The sequence below is a fragment of the Aquarana catesbeiana genome, linkage group LG01 (assembly GCF_042186555.1).
Source record: "Aquarana catesbeiana isolate 2022-GZ linkage group LG01, ASM4218655v1, whole genome shotgun sequence".
Taxonomy (NCBI): domain Eukaryota; kingdom Metazoa; phylum Chordata; class Amphibia; order Anura; family Ranidae; genus Aquarana; species Aquarana catesbeiana.
This window is the reverse complement of record NC_133324.1, coordinates 284,365,556-284,383,919: the sequence shown is the minus strand read 5'-3', so window position 1 is coordinate 284,383,919 and position 18,364 is coordinate 284,365,556. Positions and strand designations below refer to the sequence as shown.

Here is an 18,364-nt window from a genome sequence, read left to right as displayed (position 1 = left end):
TTCTGACTTTACAACCCCTTTAAGGGCAGTTTCACTGATGGTTAGTGATTTAGTGCATTTATGCAAATTATCTAGCATGTCTTCCCAGACCTAAAGGATAAAAGTGGGTGTCGCAGTCCACTTCCCATCTCTTCATATATGGGAGGGATTCAGGGAAGAGGCAGCTAATAAAGTCGCTATATAAATCAGAGATCAATCCCTTTCCTCGGAAGAATCACAGCAAATTTGTTTGTATATGGTTGGTGAAGTTGGGGAGAGTGCATAATGCCACCTGCTGGTGGGTGTTCATGTTGTGGAGATGTCGATCAAAAGAGATAAATGTCAAGCCCTCCTGAAGGGATAAATGGGTTTATTTGTTTGTCACCAAGAGAAACCTCCAGCAGCAAGAAAAGTAACAAAAGCTGGATTGCCTAAGAGAGAGATCTGAGGAGAAATGGTAGAAGTTAAGTGTAATTATGGTTGCCACCTCATCCCTTTAAACCCGAACACATATTAATTACACAGGTTCTGTAGCTGATTAAGGTGGTAATTAAACTCACTTGGTGCCTTATCTGCATTTAATTAGCCTCAGAACATGTGTAATTCATAGGTGTTCGGGTTTAAAGGGATGAGGTGGCAACTCTAAGTGTAATTTAGATTTGTGCAATGACCAGAGGAGAACCGACAGGGCTTTCAAAACATTAGGAGAGGCTAAAGTGTTGTCAGAAAATAGTGGTTCATGGCCTAATGTCCAAAAACTCGATCGCTTTAAGAATGTAAAAATAAAAAAAAACAAAAAAAAAAAAAAAACCTAGAACTATCAATATCCTACAAGGCACAAATGCTTACATTTAATTTTTTTTTCCTTGGCCGAGTTATTTTACAAGCTGGATGGAAAAATATGTGTCACAGGCTAATTTACTAAAGAAGCTAAGAATGTGGACATAATAAATTGTGTGAAGATTCACTTCAATTATCAAATCACGTGGACAATAAATATGTAAATTTTCAATCTCATGGTACCTATTAAACCAATATTATGTGATAAAAGTATCTGTGTTAATAATTGTGTTAATAAATATTGTAGGTGGCTGCAAACAGTAAATTGTGTTCCCACAATTGCAAATGTAAATGCAATGTGCCACTGTTGCGCCTACCTTATTACCAGCTGATGCCTCTCAATACAATACCACCAATATGAGAACCTAGGCAATAATAAAACAAAATATATACAGTACTTCAACTCTGTATATGGACAATAAATAAAAACTGTGAATCATCCGTTCTCTGAAGTTAAAGTCCAAAAAGATAATTTCATGATTAATGAAAAACTGATGCGCATTCTCTCAGTGTCTAATAAAATTCTTGCAAGTCTAGGAGCCCTGGCTGACATACGCAAATCCAGAAATTCTTATCTCCTGCCTTACTGCCTACAAAAGAGAAAAAAAGATGACAGACAGCTGACTTGACCCCGAGCTCCTACTACCACCCTTTCCTTGCCTTCTTCCCCTCTAACTCCTTCCCCCTTTTTCCCCTCATATGACCCTCCCCTCTTATCTACTAACCCCCATCTCCATCCTTATGCTATCCACTCTAACCAGACTTGGGGATACTGGCCAACATATACTCATTGGTCTGTAAGCGCATTTTAAGCCTAGCTTTCCAGATAATGTAACCACTGACTTAATCTCCCTGAAGGTGGTAATCCCTACAGTCCAACCATGTCATTCTACCATCATATTTAAATGTCTTCCACTCTGACCAAGCTTCCTATACCAACTACCAAATCTCTTCATTTTTTAACAGCATAGTATTTTTATTGCATGGCAACCACTGTCCTTTTCACCTCATCATTTGTTTATTATATGCACTATTTTTTAAAAACTGAACAAGAGCTACTGAAATGTAAAATACAATACATGGGCATTGCTGCCAATGACTTTATTAAAGCAAACCTGTGGCATTGTCATTGGTAGTAACTTGATGGTTATACTTGAGTGCCGACATCTACCAGGGCCTGCACATAATGCTCTTTTAATGAAATAGTGAACTAGTACCTCTGAATCAAATGTGATTTATTATTGGTCAAAACCCTCCTCGTCACCCTGCAGGCTGGGAGGTGTGAAAGGTTAAGAAAGGGGATCATGGCATAAGCATGAGAGCTGTGCTTCCTCTTTCTGATAATAAAGGACCACTGATTAATCGCGCTACAGAAGCACTACCTAAATTAAATAGAAGAGTACTGAGTTCCTCGAGAATTTCTTGCACAGAAGTCATATGGGTGGTTTACTACCAATGAGAAGGCAATAGGTTCACTTTCAGTAGAATTCATCTTCATTACATTGTTTTGTTATGTCCTAACTGCCTACTGCAATATTTTTTAGATACCTGTACAAAAAATAATAATTTAGACACACCAAAAAATGTATTGCCTGTTCATAAAGTAAGAAAATGTAAAAACAGATGACGCTTTGTATATTTGGAAATAAATCAAGGTCATTGTGCTAAGAGAACTGTTTTTTTTCAATGAGAGTTGAAGATTAACATCAACATTTATAGCTCTGTATATACCTGGACCAATGCCAAAGCTCAGGATGTAGGCAAAAATGCAGACCATGCTAAGGTATGGCATCCAGCTGACTTTTTCCTGGAAAGCAAAAAATTGAATTTACAAATTAAAACTATGGGGTCAGTTTAAACATTAAATTGACACATTAAACATAACATTCAATACAATATGGTAACCTGGAGGCCTTCTGTACACAGATGGTGTACAGAAATTCCCCAGAAATGTAATTTCATGCTTGTGTGATTGGCCTACTGATTTTCCCAGAATATATATATATATATATATATATATATATATATATATATATATATATATATATATATATATATATATATATGTACACTGTATTACGAGAAGTATTGTGACGCCTGCCTTTACACACACATGAACTTTAATGGCATCCCAGTCTTAGTCCGTAGGGTTCAATATTGAGTTGGCCCACCCATTGCAGCTATAACAGCATCAACTCTTCTGGGAAGGCTGTCTACAAGGTTTAGGAGTGTGTCTATGGGAATGTTTGACCATTCTTCCAGAAGAGCATTTGTGAGGTCAGACACTGATGTTGCATGAGAAGGCCTGGCTCGCAGTCTCCACTTTAATGTGAAGGCCAGTCAAGTTCCTCCACCCCAAACTCGCTCATCCATGTCTTTATGGATCTTGCTTTGTGCACTGGTCCAAATCATTTGGTGGAGGGAGGATTATGGTGTGGGGTTGTTTTTCAGGAGTTGGGCTTGGCCCCTTAGTTCCAGTGAAGGGAACTCCTAAGACATCAGCATACCAAGACATTTTGGACAATTTCATGCTCCTAACTTTGTGGGAACAGTTTGTGGATGGCCCCTTCCTGTTCTAACATGACTGCACACCAGTACACAAAGCAAGGTCCATAAAGAAAAAAATGGAAATAATATTGCGCCAATCCAAAAATGTGAGAAGCAGCCGACACAACAATCAGACAAATTGTGAGTGTATAAAAAAATATAATAAAGTGTGGCGCTAAAAAAACTTGTTCTTTATTGAGCAAGACCCACCAAAATGACAGTCTGGGGGCCAGATTTAGCACAATAAGGTGTTTAGTGAAACAGGACTTTCACCGATCCTGTGTGTAAACATTAACTATATAAACAAAATATGTGTATCTGTGCAGTGATCACCCATGTGGTCACCTCTACAAAGTGTATGTTTCTACCTAACAAAAAGGAACAGTAAAAACCAAATGTGTCAACCCCCAAGAGGATATCTCTGTGGGATCGTAGCTATAGGCGTCTTATTTGAACATAATGTTATCTGGCCCCCAGACTGTCATTTTGGTGGGTCTTGCTCAATAAAGAACAAGGTCCATAAAGACATGGACTGAGGAAGGGTGGTGTAAAATTAACTTCAAGTGCAAAAATTCACATTATAATAGTAACTAAAACATAAAATGAAGTGTAACAATCTAAACAATAAAAATTGTTTAGGGCTATAATGGTGTGAACCTCCCAACTAAAAAGTTGTTGCACTTGAAGTTAATTTGTATTCTAATTATCTGTAGAGGGGTTTCCACCATACCTGCTAAGTAAAAAAAAATAAAAATGTCTTATTATCATTTTGATGTGTATTACATGTGAAATCACATATCACTGGAATTATTGCATTTGTAGTTAATCTGTATGGAAAATATCTATAGGAGGGGTTTCCACCATCCCTGCTAAGTTTAATTTTTTATTTATTTTTTCAGTTTGATGTGTATTATATGTGACGTTACATATCACCGGTATTGTTATAATATTGAAGTTTATTGAGATTTCCATACATTAGAGGGTTCCACAATTATTGTTAAGTTATTGATTAGTAAGTTAGCGCTGCACTTTTTTTTTTTGTGGTGTGGGAACACATAACAGTGCTTAGCGGCAGGCCTTTTAATGACACTTTTTTAATTTACCTCCAGTAGTTTATTGTAAATAGTAGTGTGGTAATTACATATTATACTAAAGATCGGCATGTGGCATTAATAAACAGACGGATTTCAGTTGTGCCCCACCAGGCCGGCACCCCATGGACAATGTGCCTAGCTGCTGAGTTCATCTCTCCATCCCTGCACTCAGTGCTCTGATGAGCACTGATTGGAAGCACTGATAGGCAGCACTCATGGGCACTGATAGGTGACACTGATTGGCAGCACTCATGGGCACTGATAGGCAGCACTGATGGGCACTGATATAGGCCGTACTGGTTGGCAGCACTGATAGGCACTGCATGGTGGCACTGTTAGGTGGCACTAATTGGCAGCACTGATAGGCAGCACTGATGGGCACTGATATGCAGCACTGATAGGTGGCACTGATGGGCATTGATAGGCAGCACTGATGGGCACTGATAGGCTGCACCAATAGGCAGCACTGATGGGCACTGATTGTCACTGATAGATGGCACTGCTAGGCAACACTGATTGAAAGCACTGATGGGCACTGATAGGCAACACTGATGGGCACTGATAGGTGGCACTGATTGGAAGCACTGATAGGCAGCACTGATAGGCAGCACTGATGGGCACTGATTTATGGCATTGGTTGGCACTGATAGGCAGCACTGAAGGGCACTCATTGGCAGCACTGATGGGCACTGATAGGCAGCATTGATAGGTGGCACTGATTGGAAGCACTGTTGGGCATTGATTGGCACTGATAGGTGGCATTGGTTAGCACTGACTGGCAGCACTGATTGGCACTGACAGGTGGCATGGATTGTTTCTGATAGGTGGCTTTGGTTGGCACTGACAGAAGGCACTGATGGGCACTGACAGGTGGCACTGGTGGACACTGATTGGCACTGACAGGTGGCACTGATGAGCAATGATTGGCACTGACAGGTGGCACTGGTGGGCACTGATTGGCACTGACAGGTGGCACTGGTGGGCACTGACATGTGGCACTGATGGGCACTGACAGGTGGGCTGCTTAAGAAAGGGGGCAGAGCCATATACACGGAGCAGCCCGCCCAGCCCCTATTCCTTTGGCTGGTGTCTGATCAAACACCAGCCAACGGGATAGGGGCTGGGCGGGCTGCTCCGTGTATGTGGCTCCACCCCTTTCTATCAGCTATCAAACACCAGCCAAAGGAATAGGGGCTGGGTGGGCTGCTCCGTGTATATGGCTCCGCCCCCTTTCTTAAGCAGCCCAATCATTGGCTGATGGCTGGTGTTTAATAGCTGATAGAAAGGGGGCGGAGCCACATACACGGAGCTGCCTGCCCAGCCCTGACATCAGCGTGTTTGATAGACTAGCTGTTTGGTCCCGCCCACCCCCGACATCAGCCCTGAGTTTTGACAGCTCCTATCTGCAAGCAGCGACATTACATTACAGTTTAAAGCACTAAGCGGCTCTTACATTCCTCCCTGACTGCTCAATGGGAAACTGTCTCACAGGCAGCTCCCTATACAGTCTCTTCCAGCATCTTACAGCAGATCTCCAGACACACATTAGGGTGTGCCCAGGCACACCCGGTACACCCCATGCGCACGCCTATGTCCCTACGGGTTTATTACTTCTAAAGGAAACTGCAAGTTTCCTCATTAGAACACTGGAAATGCATCTGCTGAACACAGACACTCCCATTCAGGAAGCAGCCGTCAAGGACATAGTGGAACATACAGCTTTTTGTTACAGTGACTGTAAAGGTAAAAGGTGTTTTAGCTTAAAGTGATTGTAAGTAAAAACATTTTATTTAAAAAAAAAAAAAAAATCACAAACATGCCATACTTACCAGCAGCCCTGATCCTCCTCTTCTTGGGTCCCCCGCCGGCGTTCTGGGCCCCTCCCCCTTGTGAGCCGCTTGCTTCTGAGCCAGCTCTTTGCTTTCATAAGACACAGAGTGCGGCTCAGTCCTGCCCCCTGCTCTCGCCTCACTGGCTGTAATTGACAGCAGCAGGAGCCAATTTCTCCTGCTGCTGCATCTCAGCCAATCAGCAGGAAGAGACCTGGGAGAGCCTCGGGTCTCGTGCACATCGCTGGACCAAGATTGGGCTTAGGTAAGTATTAGTGGGGCTGAGGGGGGAATTACACACTGAAAGTTTTTTACCTTTATGCGGCTTACTCTGCTCTGTCTCTCCTCACAGGGCACATAGCTGGTGGCTCCTGCTGTCAATCAAATCCATTGCTGACACTGTTTGCGTCTATAAATGTAGACAGTGCAGCTCGGGATTGAGCTTGCAGGTGTGTCACAATAGGAAGCGGCTTCCTATGGTGGCACACCGAAAATAGGAAGAGCCAGCAGGACTGGCGGGGGACCTGAGAAGAGCAGAACTGAGGCTGCTCTGTGCAAAAAAAACATTGCACAGAGCAGGTAAGTAGACCATGTTTGTTATTTAAAAAAATAGGGTTTAAGAACAGAAACTGATAGGACTCTGCTACAAAGTTTGTTAACCTCTCATGCCAACTGTACACAAATATGTGGCCCCACTGGACTGGGCTTTTTTCTGTGGGGCCACATATTTGTGTATCTCCCTTTGTGCTGGGAGCGTGCCACACAGTGTGCTCCCAGCACAGAGACCAGGGCCCTGTACTAACAATCGAGACCTGGAACTCCAGATTCCAGGTCACCTGATCGGTGTGATAGCCTCTGATTGATCAGTCACTGTGAAACCCGTCCCTGTTTTTGTTCTCTGTGAATGGAGGCAAGAAATACATCATATCTCTTTCTCTTCTTTCAGATAAAAAAGTGTGTAAAAGAATTAAATAATAATAATAAAAAAATTAAATACAAATACCTAGATCAAGGTTTGATCTACAGTGGATATAAAAAGTCTACACACCCCTGTTAAAATGTCAGGTTTCTGTGATGTAAAAAAATGAGACAAAGATAAATCATTTCAGAACTTTTTCCACATTTAATGTGACCTATAAACTGTACAACTCAATTGAAAAACAAACTGAAAAAAAATCAAATAATGTGGTTGCATAAGTGTGCACACCCTCTTATAACTGGGGATGTAGCTGTGTTCAGAATTAAGCAATCACATTCAAACTCATGTTAAATAGTTACACACCTACCATAATTTAAAGTGCCTCTGATTAACCCCAAATAAAGTTCAGCTGTTCTAGTAGGTCTTTCCTGACATTTTCTTAGTCGCATCCTACAGCAAAAGCCATGGTCCACAGAGAGCTTCCAAAGCATCAGAGGGATCAGTCAGGAGAAGGGTACAACAGAATTTCCAAGGCATTAGATATACCATGGAACACAGTGAAGACAGTCATCAGCAAGCGGAGAAAATATGGGACAACAGCGACATTACCAAGAACTGGACATCCCTCAAAAAATGATGAAAAAACAAGAAGAAAACTGGTCGGGGAGGCTGCCAAGAGGCTTACAGCAACATTAAAAGGAGCTGCAGGAATATCTGGCAAGTACTGGCTGTGTGGTACATGTGACAACAATCTCCCGTATTCTTCATATGTCTGGGCTATGGGGTAGAGTGGCAAGACGGAAGCCTTTTCTTATGAAGAAAAACATCCAAGTCCGGCTAAATTTTTTCAAAAACACATCTGGTGTCTCCCAAAAAGATGTGTGGGAAAATGTGTTATGGTCTGATGAAACCAAGGTTGAACTTTTTGGTCATAATTCCAAAATATATGTTTTGGAACAACAACAACACTACACATCACCAAAAGAACACCATACCCACAGTGGAGCATGGTGGTGGCAACATCATGCTTTGGGGTTGTTTTTTCTTCAGCTGGAAAAGGGCCTTCGTCAAGGTAGAGGGAATTATGAATAGTTCCAAATACCAGTCAATACTGGCACAAAACCTTCAGGCTTCTGCTAGAAAGCTGAACATGAAGAGGAACTTTATCTTTCAGCATGAAAACGACCCAACGCATACATCCAAATCAACAAAGGAATGGCTTCACCAGAAAAAGATTAGAGTTTTGGAATGGCCCAGCCAGAGCCCAGGCCTGAATCTGATTGATCTGTGGGGTGATCTGAAGAGGGCTGTTCACAGGAGATGCCCTCGCAATCTGACAGATTTGGAGTGTTTTTGCAAAGAAGAGTGGGCAAATATTGCCAAGTCAAGATGTGCCATGCTGATAGACTCATACCCAAAAAGTAGTTTTTTATTTATACTTCCTCCACCTAAAAGATTTCAGTGTGTTGTTCAACTGAGTTGTACAGTTTATAGGTCACATTAAAGGTGGAAAACATTCTGAAATGATTTGTCTGTCTCATTTTTTTACATCACAGAAACCTGACATTTTAACAGGGGTGTGTAGACTTCTTATATCCACTGTAGGTCAGTGCCAAGGTTAGTGTTTAGGTCAAGGTCAGGGTCAAAGGTCAAGGTCAGGGTCAGTATTTTATTTTTATTTTTTTGTATTGTTCATTATTATTCATGTCAATTCATGTCAGTGTGTTTTAGGTAGGATAAAAAAAAAAATGCAAGATGGGCACTATTGTTTTTATGCTGTACTACGGGTACAAACAACAACAAACATACACATATGTGGCATCACTGTGATCGCCAGGAGCAGAAAAATATATTTTTTTTTTTTTTTTTTTTTACTATTTTAGGCCAGTTTTCCTGTAATAAAAAAAAAAAAAAAAAATCAGGGAGATATCCATTACCATTTACCATCATAAGAAATCCCAATTTGTCCTGAAAAGGTATATTTCACCTGGATGCACAAAGTAGTTGTGATGATACGGTATGCAGTTTTACTAACACATGTCAAAGTTTCAAAATTGTGCTTAGGCATTTAGATTTGTTTTACCCTTAGGCACACAGGGGTTAAAATCCTTGCAAAGTAAATTGATCATTTAGAGGGGAATATTTTTTCTCAACAAAAGTGGCATTACTCTTGAACACAAGTCAAAATTAGGCATACTTCATTTTTCATAAAAGGTTCTTACAACCCACAACAACAACTGATGCATTGTTTATTTAGATATTGAAATTGTATACAGGATTATGTTGGTACCTGCTGAGATAAAGCGACCATAAAAACCACAGCCCACACCGACATCATGCTGTATCCTCCCATCACTAGAGCCCGACGACCAACACGGTCAATAAATAAAGTCTGAAAAATTATTTACAGACAAAAAATAAGCAACAAACAAATAAAATGGCACAAGCACTTGATATATATTTTCATAGGTACACAATAAGTTATTATAACATGTTTTGCATAGACAGCCATAGACCTTAATAGCATAACTTCAGATTACAAATAAAACAACGTTTTATTTGTAAAATCAATTATTTGGCATCAGGATACTTACACAAGTTAACGAAGTAATGAGTTCACAGCTCCCTGTGCCAATAACAACATAGGGGATTTTCTCTGGGGGTATCCCAGCTTCATTAAATATGTAGGATGCATAAAAATACATCTGGGGAGAAAAAAACAAGGACATGACAACTAATGTGGGAGAAAGGATAAAGCATAATAAAGTAATAAAAAATGAAGATGGGAAAGGAGGGAGAAAGTGAAATAGAATATACATATATAGCAAATAGTAGTTATTCATGTTCAACTTGACATGTTCCGGAATTTTGAAGACGTTTTGTTGTCCATCTAAGCAGTTTTTTCAAATTCAGCTACTACAAGCTATTGCATCACCTTGATAAATTGGAATATTCACATCCAACATACACATAAGAACTGATTTACTAAACCTTTTGTGTGTACACCTGCAAACTGTATTATCACAGTATTTACATAACCCGCTACGCATGCACATACACAGCCTATCATATACTGTATATGAACGATCTGACAAGTGGAGTGTGCTATGTATGTTCTAGTGCTAGAGTGTATGGCAGCTAAGCCAATGTGTGCCTAAAATGTTAAGTGATTTTCTATGTTTTTGAGCCTTGCCACCGTTAGTATTTTTATATTTCAATATTGTTATTAGAAGTAATAAAAGTAAAACAGTAGAAAATGTTGCAGAAAAAGCAACATGAGTTTCTTAGGTTGCCATAACAATAAGAACAAAAATACCCGTTAGTATTCTTAAATGTGCATACCACGGGGAAATAAAACTGCATCAAGTGTGCACAGCTACCATGAAATAGACTGTAAAAACACAAATTTTTAGAAAAATCTAAATGAACTGGTGGCGCTGTACTGTGTATGCATGTATCTTTGTGCATATGTGCATTAAAGCACCAGCCGAAGTATAAAAGAGTCCATAAACTGATATTTGGAATGGAGATTCTAATGATAAATACTGTACCTGTACATATGCTACATTTTTTCTGATGACAGCATAGCTTTTGGCTCTTTTTTACATGCCAGTTAGCTCGGGGATTGCACATTTTATTACTTACCCTGTTTCCCCGAAAATAAGACCTAGCGTGATTGTCGGTGATGGCTGCAATATAAGCCCTACCCCCCAAATAAGCCCTAGTTAAAGTCCTCGTAGGTCTTATTTTCAGGGTAGGGCTTATTTTGGGGGAAACAGGGTAGGGCTTTTTTGGGGGGTAGGCCTTATATTGCAGCCATCACTGACAATCACGCTAGGTCTTATTTTTGGGGAAACAGGGTAGCGAGTTGGTCACATTTGTTTTTATTTCATGTTGAATTATTTTTAGGTAAAATGTTGACTTGTGAATTTCATACATCTTCTAGGAACAAAATGCACAAAAGCCGCATAATTTGGATGTCTATAGCAAATTAGGACCACACCATACACTGTGAACATCAACTAGATAGCATTTGTGACTTCTAAACCTATGTGCATACATCCGCACATGCATGTAGGCATGCAATACAAATACCATAACAATTTGTGCCTGCCCTTATTCATTTGCTTTGGAAAATTATTATTATTCACAATTCTCCCCCCCCTTTCTTCCCCCCCGGCCCCCCTTCCCCCCTGGCCCACCTTTTTCTTCCATTTCCCTCTCCCCCCCCCCACCAATCCCTCCCTCATCCCTGTTCCTTCCGCCCCCCCCCCCCTTTCCTTTTATTTTCTTCCTTTCTTCCTCCTCCATGTGGTGTTTCTTTCCATCCCCCTCTCCCTCCCCTTATCCCCGTTCACAACCCCTTTTCTCTCTTCCATCATATATGGGCACTATTTTGGTTCTTTCACCACTCCCCCCCACCATCCTTTATATCCAACTGGTTTAACACAAACATTGATTCTATCATCATTACTTCCTAATCAAGATGGTCACTCATTAATCCCCCTTGTCCGCCGCGGGGGTAAGTTGTGGGATCTTGTCGCTCGTCGCCTTGGTCCATTAGGGTGAGCAGGCCTTCCTACATTAATACTAATTGTTATATATATTATGCTTTGTCACCACTGTATTTTTATTGCACTATTTTTATTATAGACCTTTCATCCTCCTGAGGAAGCGGTTACACCGTGAAACCAGTAGAGGAATACTTTATACCCCACCCTAACAGAAACTAAACGGGGGAACCCGGCAATAGTTAGTTATATGTGGTATATATATATATATATATATATATATATATATATATATATATATATATATATATATATATATATATATATAAATATGTACATATTTTAATATTTTTCCTTTGTATTTTGTTATGGAATAAAAATTAAATTTTATCTTAATAACCTTGTTATTGTATGAGTACCGAGATAGTCCATTCAATCACCTTAGATGGTTATGTGTATCGGTCAGCCTCAGCAACTGCCCCCACATCTCTACCTGCCCTATGTTTATATACTTAGAGAACAGAATGGTCCAAAGGAAAAAAAAAAAAAGGGGCACATAATTTAAACCAGTAAATGTATTCACAAATTTTGACTTACGGAATCATTTCCACACAGTTGCATGGCACTGCTGAGCACTACTATAGTAAGAAGCTGCCGTCGTAGTAATGGATCCTGGACTAGGCTAAGCAGATTCTTTGGCTTTTGACCTTTGATGGCTGCCTGCTCTGCCAGCATCTCCTCCATCTCATCGCTAAGATTGCAGTGCCCACGCAGCCGTTGTAATGCTGCAAATAAATTAATTTCAGTAAGCAGTACTTCAAATATGTGGCAGAAGTTTATTTTCTGAAATGGCAAAATATCCTAAAAGTTAATTCAGAGTGTCCACAAGATACTCACCAGAGACACAGGAATCCCTGTCCTTCAAATCTATTAACAAGTATCGAGGACTCTCTGGAAGCCATGGAAGGACCAGAACTTGCAGAACAGCAGGAATCACATTGCTAGCTAATAGAAGAGGCCAGGTTTCTTCACTGCCAAGTAACTCCCTAGGAGATGAAACCCAAGACAATTATATCCTAGAGATGCCAGCAGTGACATCTCTCTCTCAAGATCTAGCTTTCTTTCTGCCCAATTAGAATTCCCCAAAGTTCATAATACAAAAGAAATAAGGAATTTGACAAGCAGAGAAGGTGGCACAGTTGTGCAGGCCTAAAAACACAAAATGAAAAGCCTGTGTCACTGTGGTCCTCAAAAGAAGATACATACGTTTCAGCTAAAATATCAGCTTTGGGTGCATTACACCTTTAATTGTTGTTTTAAAGCCAAATTCTGGGTAAATATAGTAACTGCACAACTGTTTTAAAAAAAAAAAATCCCAAAAGAAACTGAATATGTACTTTAAACATTACAAGTATAAATATCTGAATCTCTTCCTATATTAGAGAATGAGAGAGGGTGGACATGCACTGTTAACCAAATAATCAGAGCTCTACATTGCTCAGTGCTGTCAATCTAACACTGGTAGGTTGCTGACAGTGATAGGATTACTTTTACATTAATGTCAGGAGCTGGCTGAAGAAAACATATACAAGCTCAGCCATGAGCTTTTTTTAACCACTTCAGCCCTGGAAGAATTTACCCCCTTCCTGAGCAAGCCCTTTTTTTGCGATACGGCACTGCGTCGCTTTAACTGGCAATTGCGCGGTCGTGCGACGTTGTACCCAAACAAAATCGACATCCTTTTTTCCGCACAAATAGAGCTTTCTTTTGGTGGTATTTTATCACCTCTGCAGTTTTTATTTTATTTGCGCTATAAACAAAAAAGGAGCGACAATTTTGAAAAACAAGCAATATTTTTTACTTTTTGCTATCATAAATATCTCAAAAAAATATATAAAAAAAATAATTTCTTCCTCAGTTTAGGCCTAGTAATGGCGGCGATCTGCGATTTTTATCGTGATTGTGACATTGCAGCGGACAGATCGGACACTTTTGATAATATTTTGGGACCATTGGCATTTATACAGCGATCAGTGCTATAAAATGCACTGATTACTGTGTAAATGTCACTGGCAGGGAAGGGGTTAAACACTAGGGGGCGATCAAGGGATTAACTGTTTTCCCTCAGCATGTTCTAACTGTAGGGGGGATGGGCTCACTAGAACATGACAGAGATCACTGCTCCCGATCACTGGGAGCTGTAGATCCTTGTCATGTTGCTAGGCAGAACAGGGAAATGCCTTGTTTACATAGGCATCTACCCGTTCAGCCTCTCCGTGCCACGATCGCCAGCCACCGGCGGACATCGAGTCCGCGGGACCCGCGGGCACACTCACGCGGAGCGCACGCGCTAGCCACGGATGACGCAGCAATGTACGGGTGCATCATTCTGCGCCATCTGTGCCACTTAGCCGACGTATATCGGTGCGAGCCGGTCGGCAAGTGGTTAACTATGTATGTCCACAGAGCTGAAATTGTTAAAACGTGTATTTATTTGCTAGCTTTGAAATTAAGAAAAGAAATGTAGGTTCTTGAGAGTGATCACAGTTGCACCACTGTGTTACCTGATTCCCACCACTTGCCCCATCACCAGTCCAAAGGCAGTAAAAACAGCAGAAGACAGGGCTACTGTACCACGGAGCTTCTTGGGGGCACTTTCTCCAAGGTACATAGGCTGGACATTCATGCTGACACCTGAAAAGGAGGTGATAAAATTACACTGCTATTTTTTACTTTTTATAAAAAAATTTTAATATACATACAGAAGAAATGTGACAACACTGAAGAAATTACACTGCTACAATGTAAAGTAGTGAGTGTACAGCTTGTATAACAGTGTAAATTTGCTGTCCCCTCAAAATAACTCAACACGCAGCCATTAATGTCTAAAACACTGGCAACAAAAGTGAGTACAGCCCTAAGTGAAAATGTCCAAATTGGGCCCAAATAGCCATTTTCCCTCCCTGGTGTCATGTGACTCATTAGTGTTACAAGGTCGCAGGTGTGCATGGGGAGTAGGTGTGTTAAATTTGGTGTTATCGCTCTCACTCTCTCATACTGGTCATTGGAAGTTCAACATGGCACCTCATGGCAAAGAACTCTCTGAGGAGCTGAAAAAAAGAATTGTTGCTTTACATAAAGATGGCCTAGGCTATAAGAATATTGCCAAGACCCTGAAACTGAGCTGCAGCATGATGGCCAAGACCATACAGCGGTTTAACAGGGCAGGTTCCGCTCAGAACAGGCCTCGCCATGGTCGACCAAAGAAGTTAAGTGCACATGCTCAACGTCATATCCAGAGGTTGTCTTTGGGAAATAGACGTATGAGTGCTGCCAGTATTCCTGCAGAGGTCGAAGGGGTGGGGGGGTCAGCCTGTCAATGCTTAGACCATATGCCGCACACTGCATCAAATTGGTCTGCATTGATGTCGTCCCAGAAGGAAGCTTCTTCTAAAGATGATGCACAAGAAAGTCCACAAACAGTTTGCTGAAGACAAGCAGACTGACGTGGATTACTAAAATAATGTCGTGTGGTCTGATGAGACCAAGATAAACGTATTTGGTTAAGATGGTGTCAAGCGTGTGTGGTGGCAACCAGGTGAGGAGTACAAAGACAAGTGAGTCTTGCCTACAGTCAATGGTAAACAACAAAGTGCAGCGCTAAAATACAAATATGATATAAGCAAAAGTGAAATCTCACCATGTGACTGTAACATAAATCAGTGAACATAAATTGTCAAACCAAAAAATAATGAACAAAGAGCATAAATTACAAATGCATGTGAGATAAAAATAGAATAGGATCTAAAAAAGATCTGAAAAAAAGTCCAAACAGATACATTTAATCCACAGGTAAATATAAAGCACCCATCCAGGAAAAATGTGACAAAAGTGCCAGTAGATGATCCACCATGAAGTGAATAAGTAGAATCTGCTTACCGGACGGCGATGACTGCTATTACGGCAGTCTCGCCCAGCATAGGGATTAAGGTCTCCCAAAACCAGGGGTGTAATGCAGGACCAGCAGCTTTAACAGTCGGTCGTTACCGGAAATGTAAAACAGAATACTTCCATAGCGTAAAACCATATGATAAAAGGGATTTTTATTAAAATGAAGGAATCACACTTACAATTTTGTAGAACATATGAGGCATAAAGTGTATCAGACAGAGCGGCGGTGTCTCCGTGTACCGCGATTCACTTCCTGTACTCGCAAGCCCATCCGAGAGCGTGATGACGTCACCGTCGTAGGCTCCTCCCAGTCAACAGTCAAGCATGGTGGTGGGAGTGTCATGGTCTGGGGCTGCATGAGTGCTGCCAGCACTGGGGAGCTACAGTTCATTGAGGGAACCATGAATGCCAACATGTACTGTGACATACTGAAGCAGAGCATTATCCCCTCCCTTCGGAGACTGGGCCACAGAGCAGTATTCCAACATGAGAAGGACCCCAAACACACCTCTAAGACGACAACTGCCTTGCTAAAGAAGCTGAGGGTAAAGGTGATGGACTGGCCAAGCATGTCTCCAGACCTAAACCCTATTGAGCACCTTTGGGGCAAATGGAAGGTGGAGGAGCACAAGGTCTCTAACAACCACCAGCTCCATGGTGTCGCCATGGAGGAGTGGAAGAGGACTCCAGTGGCAACCTGTGAAGCTCTGGTGAACTCCATGCCCAAGGGGGTTAAGGCAGTGCTGGAAAATAATGATGACCACACAAAATATTGACACTTTGGGCCCAAATTGGACATTTTCACGTAGGGGTGTACTCACCTTTGTTGCCAGCGGTTTAGACATTAATGGCTGTGTGTTGAGTTATTTTGAGGGGACAGCAAATTTACACTGTTATACAAGCTGTACACTCACTACTTTACATTGTAGCAAAGTGTAATTTCTTCAGTGTCGTCACATGAAAAGATATAATAAAATATTTACAAAAATGTGAGGGGTGTACTCACTTGTGTAAGATACTGTGTATATATATATATATATATATATATATATATATATATATATATATATATATATATATATATACACATATTTTAGCTTTAAAAAAACGAATAATGCCAGCAATGCAAGTACCAACGTATCCCTACTCCTCATCACTTGGCTTTAGGAAATCATGTGCATACTCTCTAGGAAAGGCTGTGTTCACTGTAAAGCCCCGTACACACGATCGGATTTTCCGACGGGAAATGTTGGATGTTAGGCTGTTGGCGGAAAATCCGACCGTGTGTATGCTCCACCGGACAACTGTTGTCGGACTTTCCGCCAACAAATATTGGCTAGCATGTTCTCAAATTTTCCGACAACAAATGTGTGTTGTCAGACTTTCCAATCGTGTGTACACAAGTCCGTCGGACAAAAGTCCAAAGTACAAACAAGCATGCTCAGAATCAAGGACGAGCCGGAAGCGCTCGGTCTTGTAAAACTAGCATTCGTAAATTGGTGGCCAACATTTGTGTGACCGTGTGTATGCAAGACAAGCTGGAGCCAACACCCTTCAAACAAAATTCCACGGTTTTGTTGTCGGAAAGTCCAATCGTGTGTACGAGGCATTAGCCAAATACAATGGGCAAGTGATTCAACTTCAATATTTTTTTAGAGCACTGTGACAACAGTTATGAATACACACTGATAACTTTACAAACACTGCATTGAACTCAGACACAGAGTAGGAAATGACCAAAACTAGAGCAGACAGAATCTGGAGCAGTTATGCATGGCAACCAATCAGCTTCTATCTTTGGCTTGTTCAATTAAAGCGGAGTTCCACCCAAAAGTACCCAGGTACCCAGCTCCCACTTCTGCTCAGAACGCCACGGAAAGTTCTCCTCTCTCCCTTCCTCCCTGCAAACTTCTGGGACAGGTCACAGGTCACAGAAGAATGCCCGACTATTCAGGACGCGCAGGGCAACTCGTGCAAGCGCAGTGCGCACCTGGCTGTGAAGCTGCAAGCTGTCACAGCCGGGTGCCCACACTAGTAATTCACACAACATAACATAGTTCACAGGGCCGTAGCTTAAAAAGAAGATTGGAATCAGTAAAGGCCCAAATAAAGAACTAAACATGTATGTAACAAGTAATGTAGACTGAGTAGTTTCTCAATTAGGGAGTCAAGATATAATAGGTTGACTGGAAAATTTTCCAACATAATGGATCATGAAGAAAGTGTCTTGAAGAAATTACTGGATGCTTATGCAAAAAAACGTGCAGGCAGATTGCATGTTTACTGAAACGTTGGGGTTTTCTTACTTTAAAATTAAGTGCCGGTTCACACTGGTGTGATGCGAGAACCCTGCGAATCCAGTGCGGGTTCCCGCATCGCACCTGAATCGCACAGTGGTTCACACTGAGATCTGTGAACCGCTGCGGGTGTCAATGTAAAGATAACGACACCCCCAGATTGGTCAGCAGATCGCAGTGCGAACTGTGAAATGGTGCAGGAATCGGATCGCCTAAGTGTGAACACCCATGTGATCCGATTCCAGCGTGCATCGCACAGACATCGCATGTGATCTGAACAGCAATACGGTGCGAATCACATGCAATGTCTGGCATTGCACTAGTGTGAACCAGGCCTTAATGTTTATGCAGAGCACAAGTTCAAATGGTAATATGTAGTTTATAGGCTGTTGTAACA

General features: G+C 41.3%; 1 protein-coding gene across 3 annotated transcripts in view; it reads right to left on the bottom strand.

Annotated features, from left to right (window-relative positions):
* The window catches only part of SLC2A11 (solute carrier family 2 member 11), a 49,885-nt gene that overhangs the window by 4,762 nt on the left and 26,759 nt on the right, over positions 1–18,364 (bottom strand). For 2 of the 3 annotated variants that reach the window (XM_073629197.1, XM_073629199.1), the window contains 6 exons: positions 14,284–14,413; positions 12,617–12,765; positions 12,317–12,504; positions 9,803–9,913; positions 9,499–9,600; positions 2,551–2,626 (listed from right to left, as the gene is read on the bottom strand). In XM_073629197.1, the coding sequence (XP_073485298.1) occupies positions 2,551–2,626; positions 9,499–9,600; positions 9,803–9,913; positions 12,317–12,504; positions 12,617–12,765; positions 14,284–14,413 (756 nt within the window). The remainder of the gene's footprint in view (positions 1–2,550; positions 2,627–9,498; positions 9,601–9,802; positions 9,914–12,316; positions 12,505–12,616; positions 12,766–14,283; positions 14,414–18,364) is intronic. The other variant, XM_073629198.1, reaches the window with a different exon arrangement.